Source organism: Podarcis cretensis (assembly GCF_951804945.1).
Source record: "Podarcis cretensis genome assembly, chromosome: 9".
Lineage (NCBI taxonomy): Eukaryota > Metazoa > Chordata > Lepidosauria > Squamata > Lacertidae > Podarcis > Podarcis cretensis.
In genome coordinates this window covers 42,754,603-42,766,377 of record NC_137178.1, presented here as the reverse complement: position 1 = coordinate 42,766,377, position 11,775 = coordinate 42,754,603, and the positions used below count along the sequence as shown (strand labels likewise).

The 11,775-nt window shown below is 46.1% G+C and overlaps 1 protein-coding gene across 1 annotated transcript in view; it reads left to right on the top strand.

The window, feature by feature from the left end:
• Positions 1 to 9,033: 9,033 nt before the first annotated feature.
• Positions 9,034 to 11,775, top strand: part of PDGFC (platelet derived growth factor C) — a 101,761-nt gene continuing 99,019 nt past the window's right edge. Inside the window, exon 1 of the mRNA XM_079990480.1 lies at positions 9,034 to 10,444. Within this exon, the coding sequence (XP_079846606.1) occupies positions 10,327 to 10,444 (118 nt within the window). The 5' untranslated portion in view covers positions 9,034 to 10,326. The remainder of the gene's footprint in view (positions 10,445 to 11,775) is intronic.

The following is an 11,775-nucleotide window of genomic DNA, read 5'->3' as shown; positions in this document are numbered from 1 at the left end:
ATAAATGAATGAGAAAGGCTTGCATTTGCCATTTTAAGCAAAAAAAGAAGGGAAGATATACTCCCTGTAACTACCGCTCAGGGATATATCTAAAACACACTTCTTAAACGTTCACAAATTGGCATGGGCTGTATGGATACATGGCTTGTAACTAGTAATGCCACAGTATTGCTGTAATCCTAGTACAATCACATTCTAATGGGGATGAATGAATCTATCAATTTTGACTTCTCATTTTATCTATCATAGCTTCAAATTGCTCCATTTCTACACCACTGTGTGAACTTAAAATTTAAAAAAAGTCCTGAAAATTTGTATGCCTTTCTGTGTGCATTTCCTCCTAATATATACATTTTTGCAACTGCAAATGCATCATATTTTTACTATTATTCTTAATTTTGTGCACACTTTCCCATAATATACATGCACATTCTTTGGTTGGAGAAATACACCAGAAAATTCAGACAACTGTGAATTTCAAAGGATAGCTGGGTTTCGGATTGTGTATTGATTCAGAAAGTGCAAATCAGGTAGGTTGGCTTTCAGATGTGAACTGAATAAGTTCCTCTTCTATCCCGGCATTCTACTCAGCACTAACAAGAGATGCAAAAGCTGGAGGACAAATTCCATTTTCCCAGGGTCAGCATATTGAGATTTAAGCAATGAGAAAATGTGATTTCCTTGCAGCAATAGCCTTTCCCCGGAAAAGGGCAGCTGTCTTCTTTACGACAATGAGTCCCACCAGTGCCAGGATTTCCACTTAGACAATGGGGCTTTCCTCCTTCCATATGCACCCCCATGTCTGCCCCAAATCAGCCCCCAAGGGTTGAGGGAACTCTTAGAACAGGTTTAGGAGGCACATGGCAGAGGAGAGGGGGAGAATGCACAAGCCAAATTCCCTGCCCTGATGGAATGTTTACCTTAGCACAATGCTGAATTACACCCATCATATTAATAAGATGGTCTCGGCTGAGGTGCCGGGCAGTTCATGCATTCAAGTCATGTACTCATGCAGTGTGGAAAGTTTCTAGAAAAAAACCTTTTCCTTGGGGGGTGGAGGTGGGCATTCCCATGCTTACTCTCTGAGGCTAAGCCATGAAGAGTGCACAGTTAATGCGGGATCCTACCACCCATTCAAGCTAATGGATGGTCAAGGATGGACTGAAGTTCCCAGCCATCTGGACTGGAAGGACCTGAAGTGGTGAGACAGTGTACACAATCTCCCAAATTAGAGCCATCTGGACCTGACCTAACACAGAGAACATATATCTTCTTATTCTCATCCTTATTAATCCCACATGTCTACAAGCCAGTGTTTTCTGCAATCTTTCACAATGGTGTTTCATTTCAGTTGAAAGATTTTACCTTTGCTGCTCCCGTTATAAATGAGCAAATGTCCTCTCCAACTCGCAAAGAATCAATCAGGTTCTCTCCAAATGTCCCTTGAATTATCATTTTGGGACATGGACATGGGAATCTGACAGCAGGTTCACATAAATCATAGATCCTTTGATAGTTTATGCTGCAGATCTCTGAAAACAGATCCACCTTTTCCAACCTCAGATCTAGAAACTATTCTAGCCCTATGTGCTGAATTTCCACAAACATCCATTGTTGGCAGGGCTCCTTTAACCCAGCAGAAATTATTTGGATCTTGAAGATGTCAGTTCTACTTCTACTGACAGAATGGAAGATATTCGCAGGAAAATATGGTATTCAAGCAAGCAGTTCTTGGCAATTGAAAATATCAGATATTGTCTTATTGCGCTTTTATAAATTCCTTTTCCATATAGCTTCCAAATGACTGGATGGAAAAAAACAACAACCCACTTTTGTTAATAGCATGAGAAAGAGGTCTTGAAATATCAAAGCTGCTAGTGAAACAATATATATTTTCCAGATATACTGCATCAAATGAGACAGGATAACTACAAAACCCAGGACATAAATGTGGGGCACCTCTGGGGTATATATGGAAAAATGCTGCTCCATTCTGTCATTAAAATTGAAGAATTATAGTTATCGCTGATATTAAAAAGAAAACTCTAGCAGTTCCAGTGGCTACAGAACTCCGACCCAGTTTCTGCAGAAAGTTGGAAATATTTTACTACAAAGGTTTTATAGTGTATGCCTGGATGAGTCTCCTCATTCCTTTTTCAAATGCAATTGGGGGAAAAGATAAGGGGGAAGAAATAGATAGCGCAGTGTGTTACTGGATATTGTGACAGCCGGCAAAACAAGCGTCTTAGGGAAGAGTTGGTACATGCACCAAGGGAGATGGTTTGGGCAGCCAAAGATATGTTAGACAGAGTTAAATGTCCTGGTTTTGAATACATCTCAGCCAAACTGGAAGTGGTGGTGTGAATATTGTTATGCAGTTTTACTTTTTACTCAACTATTTTTTATTTACGTTATTAATTATTCAACTAATTTGTCATAAGTTTTTTATTCAGCTTGTGTACACCAGAGAGCAGTGTAATATTGTGGTGAGCTACAAATTAGGAAGCCATGGTTCAAATGGGGCCTTTGCCATTTGCTTATTAGTACTGCAATCCCATGCATGCCATCTCAAACAGAAGTAAGTCCAACTGACTTCAATGGTACTTACTATAAGTAAATGTGTATACTGGATTGCGGTCTAAGGTACATATACTAACAAAGCAATCCTAAGGATAGGAAGCTGGCAGAACTTGCACTGGCCAAAGATAACCTGACATATTACCCCTATTCCAAACTCTGTTCTGGAGCCACTAGTGGAAGAAGAGAAGTGGGGGGGGGGACACACCGCCCCGGCAGTGCGATGCCAGTGGGGTGCCATCGTGGCTGCCCCCCCTGCTCCTGCCTGTTCGCCGCCCCCCAGTGCTGGAGCATGAAGCTCTGCCACTGTCTGGAGCACTCTAAAAGTTGTTGCTCCAACACTATTTAGGGGGAAATGACATTTCAGTTCCGCAGCTGACCACAATGACATATTTTCAGTCTTAAACTTCATTTCCCTCATTTGTAATTGGGGACCCTCCAAGCAGTGATGATGCGGGTGGCGCTATGGTCTAAACCACAGAGCCTAGGGCTTGCCGATCGGAAGGTCAGCGGTTCAGATCCCCATGACGGGGTGAGCTCCCGTTGCTCGGTCTCAGCTCCTGCCAACCTAGCAGTTTGAAAGCATGTCAAGTGCAAGCAGATAAATAGGTACCGCTCCGGCGGGAAGGTAAACAGCGTTTCCGTGCGCTGCTCTGGTTCGCCAGAAGTGGCTTAGTCATGCTGGCCACATAACCCGGAAGCTGTCTGCGGACAAACGCCGGCTCCCTTGGCCAGTAAAGCGAGATGAGCGCTGCAACCCCAGAGTTGTCCACGACTGGACTTAACGATCAGGGGTCCCTTTACCTTTAAGCTTACCAAGGAATGTGGGCACCCATGTATATGGAATTAACTCATTTCTTATATTGTGCTACCTTTTGCAAATGTAACAAATCTTGGCCAGTCTTAAGAGTCGAGGCTGCTTGAAACATTACTCATTTGACCCATGTAAAGGCATGTAAATAATTTCTTTGATAAAAAAATTGTCTATTTGCAAGTCAGACATTCTTTCTGGCTTGTTGATATTCCAAGTCTGACTGGCAAATAGACATGGATATAAATCCTGCCAGCATTTTGTTTATACCACTCCATACCGGCAGCATTCTTTTGCATAAAGGTAACAGAATAGCTAACAAGAAGAACTGGAAAATTTTAAAAGGTGGCACAACTATGGTATCCTAGCCTTTGGTCTGAAGGCTCATCACAATGTAAGCTTGCTGAAGCTAAGCAGGTCTGCACCTGATTGGGATATTGCCTGAGGAAACCTATACAGATGTGTGTGAGTCCCATGTGAGAAATGTGGGATAACAGTCACAACTGCAACCATTAGGAATGGGCAAGCAGTCTGTAACTTGCTCTTCCCTCCAAAATCAATGGGGCCCTTTGAACTTTCAAGATCTCAGCTGCATACTACCTTTTGCACATCTCTTTCTCTCTCTCTCTGTGTGTATGTGTTTGTGTGTTCCTGTGGTTAGAGCAAATTTGGTAGCAGCTAATTGAAATTTGTATTTTAAAAAAGTATGAGAGAGCCCCTTGCCCTTTAGGTAACTAATATTTTTAGTCTTATTTATACCCAAGAATCATGGGACTGAATTTCCAGTGGCAGTGGTGGATCTTGGGGTCTCAAATTTCAGCAGTGTCCTGTGCAACACCAAAATTAGACTCCCCCTCTCCCTTTCATGCTCCATTGTAAATCGTTGTTGTGGCATCCTCGAGGCTCCGCATCAAGTGTGACCGAACCAGTCGTGCTCCCCTAAATCCACCTCTGCCAGCAGGAAAGCAGGAGGTCATGGAGACCAATTAGTCCTCTCTCGTCTTCTTTGTAGCATCATGCCAACTGGTGCCACTGTTACCTTTGCTAAGGAGAGTTCTTCCTCTTGGGGAGGGGAAAGCAGCTAGCAGGGGCTTGGAGATGGGAGTGAAATTGAGGTAGGGGTAACAGACCTAATGAAGCCTTATGGGTTGCACAGGTACAGGTTTTGCTTCAGAAGGGATGGCAAATCCTAAATAACAGAGTCTAGCGGGAAGCAAGGGAAATTGGGCGAAGCAAAATTAAAAGGGCAGTGCAAGTTCACAGGGAGGGGAGAATTCATGAGAAGCTGAGGAGAATCTCTTGCATCCTTTGCTTGTTAAAAAAAAATAATGTCCTGAAAGGGGCTACTTCATGGAATCCAACTTCTCCCTCACCTGACTGAAGACCTAATTCCAAGATTTTAACAATTAATCTGGTGCTATCTTTATAAGAAGATTGGGCTATTAACAGGCTCAGGGAACTACAAGATCCTTCCCTGACAGATTAATAGACCAGGCAAGTTCAGACTTGTCCTAGTGGTAATACACATTCACTGAATCGAGTTGCCAATAAACATCTGGAGGCACTGATACTGTCTGGGGTTATGAGAAACATAAACCAGAAGTAAGCAGTAGTTAGTCACATGCATCTTGACCTATTAGAAACTGAAGCAACTTTGGCCACTGAAAGGCACAAATTTATAGAGGATTTTATGTAACTCTGACAACTTAATATATTCCTAACTCTACATGACAGGCCCTCCAAATACATATTAGAAACAGCCTCTCGATGCAATATTGTAGAAGAAAGAGTTAAAGCTAAGTTAGTTTCTTTAATCTTCAGGACATGACTACATAAGGATTTAATGTGAAGTACATATTAAATAAACAACCTTAGGTAATACAGCTTAATTTTAGAACTTCCCTCCGTGCTAAAGATGATGTTGAGACATTGCTTCTGCTCCAGAAGTCTCTTACAGTTTCTTTGTGGCTTGTTTCTTTCAAAGCCATAGCGGAGTGACTTTACCTTCCAGCACCACAAACTGAAACTGATCGTATTTAAAACTTTATATCTTAAGAATGGAAAAAGCAGACAAAAGCAGCAGGCTTTTGAATCTACACATACTTTATAGAAGCTAATCCAGATGGTTCAAATTATCAAATGATGTAAATTGGTATAATCCTTAGTGGGATTGTTCTACTGAAAATGCACATTCTAAAACAGAATGAGCTTTCTATTGTAGATTATTATTCTTTTTTAAAAAAATGAAGATAAACTTATTGAAACCATACTGTCCTAAAATAGTCTGGCAGCTTACATTTACTAATAATTTATGATCATATACATTTTTTACTTAGGAACAGTGCATTCCTTTTTTATTTCTGACTCTGGGAGTGACAGCTAGTATCCTATATAATACCTAGGACCTGGGCTCTTCTACTATATAAATTATACACTAGTATTAGACTGAAACGAATTGCTGTTGGAACATACTTGGCAGGAATGTATAATTAAATTTTATTGCCTTTGCTAAAAAGCATCTATACCTGATTTACAAACTCTTTAGATCACAGTTAAGGTTGGTTTATTTATTACAGGTTGCATATTTAAACTCTGTGTAGGATATATTCCTAATGGCCCACATGTATGAACATACTTTTGTTTTCATTAGTCTTTAACTGTGATTATTTCACAACTGTATATCAAATAATAAAACTGTAATAATATATTAATGCAATGCACATTGGTATAACAGAAGCAGAGAGGGTGGCTGTTGGATTGCAAGTATCAAAATGTTGCCGTTTTGGTTTTAACTTATTGTGCTCTGCCAGCACACAGCAGTTGCCTCTACACGTACCCAGTGTGGGACCTTGTTAACTTTACAGGCTGAAGGAGTTTGTCTTTGTAACTGGGATCCCTGGGTGCCAGTCCTGTTTGCTACAGCTACTCCGCTGCTCCCAATAATTTCCTTGCATCCGAGATAATGAAAATATGTCATTCATTGCAATATTGTATTTATTTTGATGGTTCTGGAGTACTGCTTGCACGTACTGTATGCCTTGTAAATGTAAAGGGACCCCTGACCATTAGGTCCAGTCGCGACTGACTCTGGGGTTGCGGCACTCATCTCTCTTTACTGTCCGAGGGAGCCGACGTACAGCCAGCATGACTAAGCCGCTTCTGGTGAACCAGAGCAGCGCACGGAAACGCCGTTTACCTTCCCGCTGGAGCGGTACCTATTTATCTACTTGCAGTTTCATGTGCTTTCGAACTGCTAGGTTGGCAGGAGCTGGGACAGAGCAACGGGAGCTCACCCCGTCGCGGGGATTTGAACCGCCGACCTTCTAATCAGCAAGCCCTAGGCTCTGTGGTTTAACCCACAGTGCCACCCATGTCCCTGTATGCCTTATAGTAAGTATATTGTGATGAACACATTCGTTGCACTCTGCTTGCCATATATTGTGTCTTTGTGTACTGGCTTGAACCCCTCTCCCCACCCCTATTTGTGTATGTTCCTATACAGTGGGTTCCTTATTTTTGTCCTTCAGGATTTTGTTTAAGGCAGACCTCACCAACCTGGTGTAATCTAGATGTTTTGGAATGACAACTCTTATCAGCATGTGACGACAGTTCCAATCCAAAACATCTGGAGGGCACCAGGTTGGAGAGGCTGGTTTACAGAGTAATTAGTAGGACTGGACTCATACCAGTGGAGCTTCAGAGACTTGATTCAGAGGGAACTCAAATGAAATGATTCAGCTTGGCACTCCATCCTTTACTTCTCCTTTCTTACCCAAAATTACCTGGTGGCAGGTAGGGGGCTCCGTTAGACCCTGGAACAGAGATGGGCAAAGCATAGCAGGCCTCTGGAAGTTTTCTATGAGGCTTTGGAGCAGCATCTTCCGCTTCCTCTAACTAGCCTAAAGGTAAGGGACCCCTGACCATTAGCTCCAGTCGTGGCCGACTCTGGGGTTGCGGCGCTCATCTCGCTTTATTGGCCGAGGAAGCCGGCGTACAGCTTCCGGGTCACGTGGCCAGCATGACTAAGACGCTTCTGACGAACCAGAGCAGCACACGGAAACGCCATTTACCTTCCTGCCTGAGCGGTACCTATTTATCAACTTGCACTTTGACGTGCTTTCGAACTGCTAGGTTGGCAGGAGCAGGGACCGAACAAAGGGAGCTCACCCCGCCGCAGGGATTTGAACCGCCAACCTTCTGATCGGCAAATCCTAGGCTCTGTGGTTTAAACCACAGCGCCACCCGCGTCCCTTCTAACTAGCCTTACTAGTCGACAATTTTTCACTGGTCTTGCTGGCCAATCCAAGAACTGCAGTTGCCAGTGTCCCTGAAAAGAGCAATTCCACAATCTGTGACTTCAATTGTCACCTCAGCAATCTTAAGGGGCAAGGATGGCCAACAGAGCAGTGAGGCGAGATTTCATACAAAGGACCAAACTGTACTACATAGTCTGAGATTTGATCTTGGCTTAAATCAGGGCTTCCCCCCAGGGGGAACTCACAGGAACTCACTTCCGGCTCCTCTCAAGTGGGTTATGGGACCTCTCAGGTGAGCACCACTGAATGAGGGAGGTGTTCATGGTGAGTTCCGGCATCTCTTTTTCTAGAAAAATAGCACTGGCTTAAATACGTTTTAGCAAATCTATAGCAAACCCAGAGTTTCTCACTTCATACATTAACAGGGAACTCTGGATTGAACAAACCAGGACTAGAATTGCCAAAGCTTAATTATTTACTTGTTTTACATCCTACCTTTTCACCAAGGAGGTTACGGTGGTTTCGCTGGTTTCCCCAACCTCACAACTACTCTGTGAGGTAGATTAGTCTGACAGATAGTAACTGGCCCAAGGTCACCCAGGGAACTTCAGGACCCAAAGGAGAGCAGGGTTCACACACACACCAATCCTAGCATGTGAAAAGAGCTGGGGAGGAGCAAAGAGGGGTGAGGACAGTGTGTGTTGGTGGAAAAGCTCACACCAAACCATAGTTTACCAAGTCAGCTTTGTTAAGTGCAAGAGAGCTCACTGAGCTGAACTTGACGTGGGGGGACGGACTTCTACCATGCCCCCCTCCTTTTCCCTTTGCTTCGAAACATTCCCCCTGTTTGGATAAGGAAGCTAAACCGAGTGGCCATTCTAATAGTTGATTTCTAAAAAGGAAGATGCGAAGGTACATGGAAGCTCCTAACCTCCGATGCGGGGAGGATGGGATTGCGGCTGGAGAAAATGCACTCTGCTTACGCACAGAGACACAGCGCTCCTGTGCAGCTTCAGAAACCGCAGAAGCAGCAGTCAGCGGTGGAACCCTTGGCCCAACAACGCGCCTTATCATCCGCTGCTCTTTCCTCCTTTACAGCACCTGTTCTTACGCGGCCAGTTGGCAGCCGTCGAGAAAGAGGGAGCGCGCACGGGAGTCCAGCAGCTCGCTTGAACTTTGCACGACTTTTCGGTTGCTGGTGCCGCCGCCGCCGCCGCCTGCTGAACAAGAGCGAACGTCACCCTGCGCCGCAGCCGGGCACGCCTGACTGATTGGCCGCTCCTGCCTGGGCTTCCTGCGCGCTCCTGCTGCTGCTGCTGCTGCTGCTGTTGCGGCGGCGGCGGCGGCGGCGGCCCTTCCTGCAGTGGCGGCGGCGGGAGGCGGGGGGAGGATTCCTTCTCACCACAACCACCTTTTCCCGCCAGACCTGGAGGAGGAGGAAGAGGAGTAGGCGACAGCGGGGCAGGTTGGGGCCGCCAACTGCGAGTGGAGGGGAAGAAAGGAGGATTTTTGGGTAGCTCGAAGGAGACTCCAGAACTGGCCTGTGATAAGACCATAGAAGGCTCTGTGAGGAGGAGAGTTGGCGCGAGAAGGGAGGGCGCGCAAGAATTCGGGGTGGAGCAGACCAAGGCGCCGCGCGCGCGCTCGTGTCTGTGCGTGTGGGAGAGAGAAAGTAGCTCTGAGCTTAAAAGAAAGAAAGGAAAAGGTTGCTTTTCAGGGGACTGTCGCGTTACGTTGGTGTTCTTCAACTCCTTCCAAGCGAAACTTCTGGGGCACCAAACTGAAACCAGGTGCTGCTCCTTGGGAAAGGCGAGCGGGGAGCCTGGAGTGAGTTTGCTCGCTCGCTTCCTCGCTTCCTCGCTTCTCCTCCTCCTCCTCTCCTCCCTCCCCCCTTCCCTGCCTGCCTGCCTGCCTGCCTGGGTCGTGGCTTGCTGCTCACTTTTCTTTTCCTTTCCCACCCATTCCGAGCCTCCGCCCCCTCCCTCCTTCTCCTCAGGAGCGATGAGGGGGAATGGCAGAAACACGTGAAGGCGAGGAGAGAAAAAACCCCGGGACTCCCAGCCAGGGGTGAAAGAAGCTGGCTCGCCTGGCAGCGTCGTGGCTGCTTAGACGCGGGGAGAGAGAAGCCGAGAAGGTGGTGCGTGTGTGCGTGTGTGTGTGTGTGGTGTCCCCCTCCCCGCTTCCTTTCCTCCCAAAGGGAGCTCTTTTCCCCACCCCTTTCCCTCGGTTTGTTGGGTAGTTTCTTGTTCCCGAAGCTGACAGGTGCTCCTCCGATCCAGCAGTGCCTTCTGGCGCCCCCTTTTCTTCTTCTTCTTCTTCTGCTTCCCCCAACAACGATTTTCCAGGATTGTTGCGTCCTCCTTGGGAAGCTGGTTTGTGAACCTTAGAAGGAGGAGGAAAAGGAGGAGAAGGAGAAGAAGGGTGGGGGTTGAACCCTGGAGACGCGGAGGGGAAAAGGCTGCCGAGGGAGAGAAAAGTTTTGGATGGGATTATGTGGAAACTACCCCGCTCTTCTCGGCTGCTCGAGCAGGCTCAGTGCTGCTGCTGCTGCTGCTGCTCCTTTCTCGCCAGCGCTGCAGGCTTCGCGGGCTGGTGGAGGTGGTGAAAAGGACCTGATCTCTCGGCAAGTGCCTGGCTTGCCTTGTGTGCCTGCGAAGAGCTTCAACCCCCCCAGCCTGCCAAATGCTCCTCTTCGGGTTCTTCTTGCTGACATCTGCCCTGGTCAGCCCAAGACAGGGAGCCCAAGGCGAGTCGAACCTCAGCAGCAAGTTCCAGTTCTCCAGCGCCAAGGAGCAAAACGGTAAGGGAAACCCCCACATCACCCGAGATCTCTCTCTTTTGCGTGCGTGTTTTTGTTGTGTCTAGAGGGAAGGCATAATAAAAGTGTAGTTGCAGCGAGCAACACACGCTGGGGGAGGAGGAGGAGTCGCCGGGGCAGGGAGGTTTTTGTTGGGGTTTTTTTGCATTCCCTTCTTCTTGCTGCTTCTGCAAAAAAGAAAAAAAGAGCCTCAGGGGTTGGGCTGTCGTGGAGCGGCTGGGTGACAACTTTTTAAAGGGCGCCTGTGTTTTCACGCTGGAAACAAGAAGCCCTCCCTACTGTTTCCAGCGAGGCTGTAAAGATCTCCTTTGAAACTCGCACACTGGGAGGGAAAACATCGCCCTATGCCAGAGTGAGCCTGGAAAGACTGAAGCCAAAATGAATGAGACTTGGCAGGTCTGACTTCACGGCGTGTTTGTCACTCCAGGAAACTTGTCAACCTCGTTAACTAGAGCAGGATAGGTAAAAAGGGCACCAATTAAGCGCTCGAGAAGATAGGGAACTTATTAACTATTCCTCCCTCCCTCCCTCCTTGAAAGTGCTCCCTGTGAATTGGTTGGTGTGCCTGTTCTAATTACCTTTTTTTTGCACACACCCCCCCCCCCCCAAATATGCCTCTGTATAGTGTGGGTTCCTGGAGAATGACCTCTTCCTTTGCACGTGCTGGAAACAAGCTAATCTGCTGCATAGGAAATGAGAGTAACTTTTTTAAGCTTTCAAGTGTACCTGAAATGTTTAGGAAACTCTCAAATGCAAGTTCCTTTGGGCTGGGGTTGAGCAGACCTGGAGAAAGGCTCCTTTCATAGAGAGGGGCAGCTTCAGTGTGTGTAATTTGCTTAGCCTCCGAACTCCATATGATTTACATTATTCAGATTTTTGAAGGCCTTTTCCCCCCCTTGATCTTCTATTACAAAGCCATTTAAAGGAATACTTTGCAAACAGAAATGTTATATGCCATATGAAACCGCACCACGAATGTAGGCTGCCTAAATTTAGGCTATTAAACACCCTGTTTTCCAGTGGTGTGTGCTAATGTAAGGGGAAAATGTTTTAGTAGTTTCCTTGCTAGCTAGAAAGATGTGATTTCATCAGGATGCAAACTAGCCAAACAGGCATCAGTAAGAAGGGCGGGGGGGGGGGGGGGAGAGATCTTAAACTTGCAGTAGGAAAAAGTGAATGTAGTATTGAATGACATATCAGCTTTGAAGATGTCAGTGCAGACCAGTGAAAATCCCTTGTGTTCCTTGAAAATTGGTCTTCCTCCATATATATTGCGTGAGGGATTTTTTGTTACAAAGTTAACAGAGAACCAA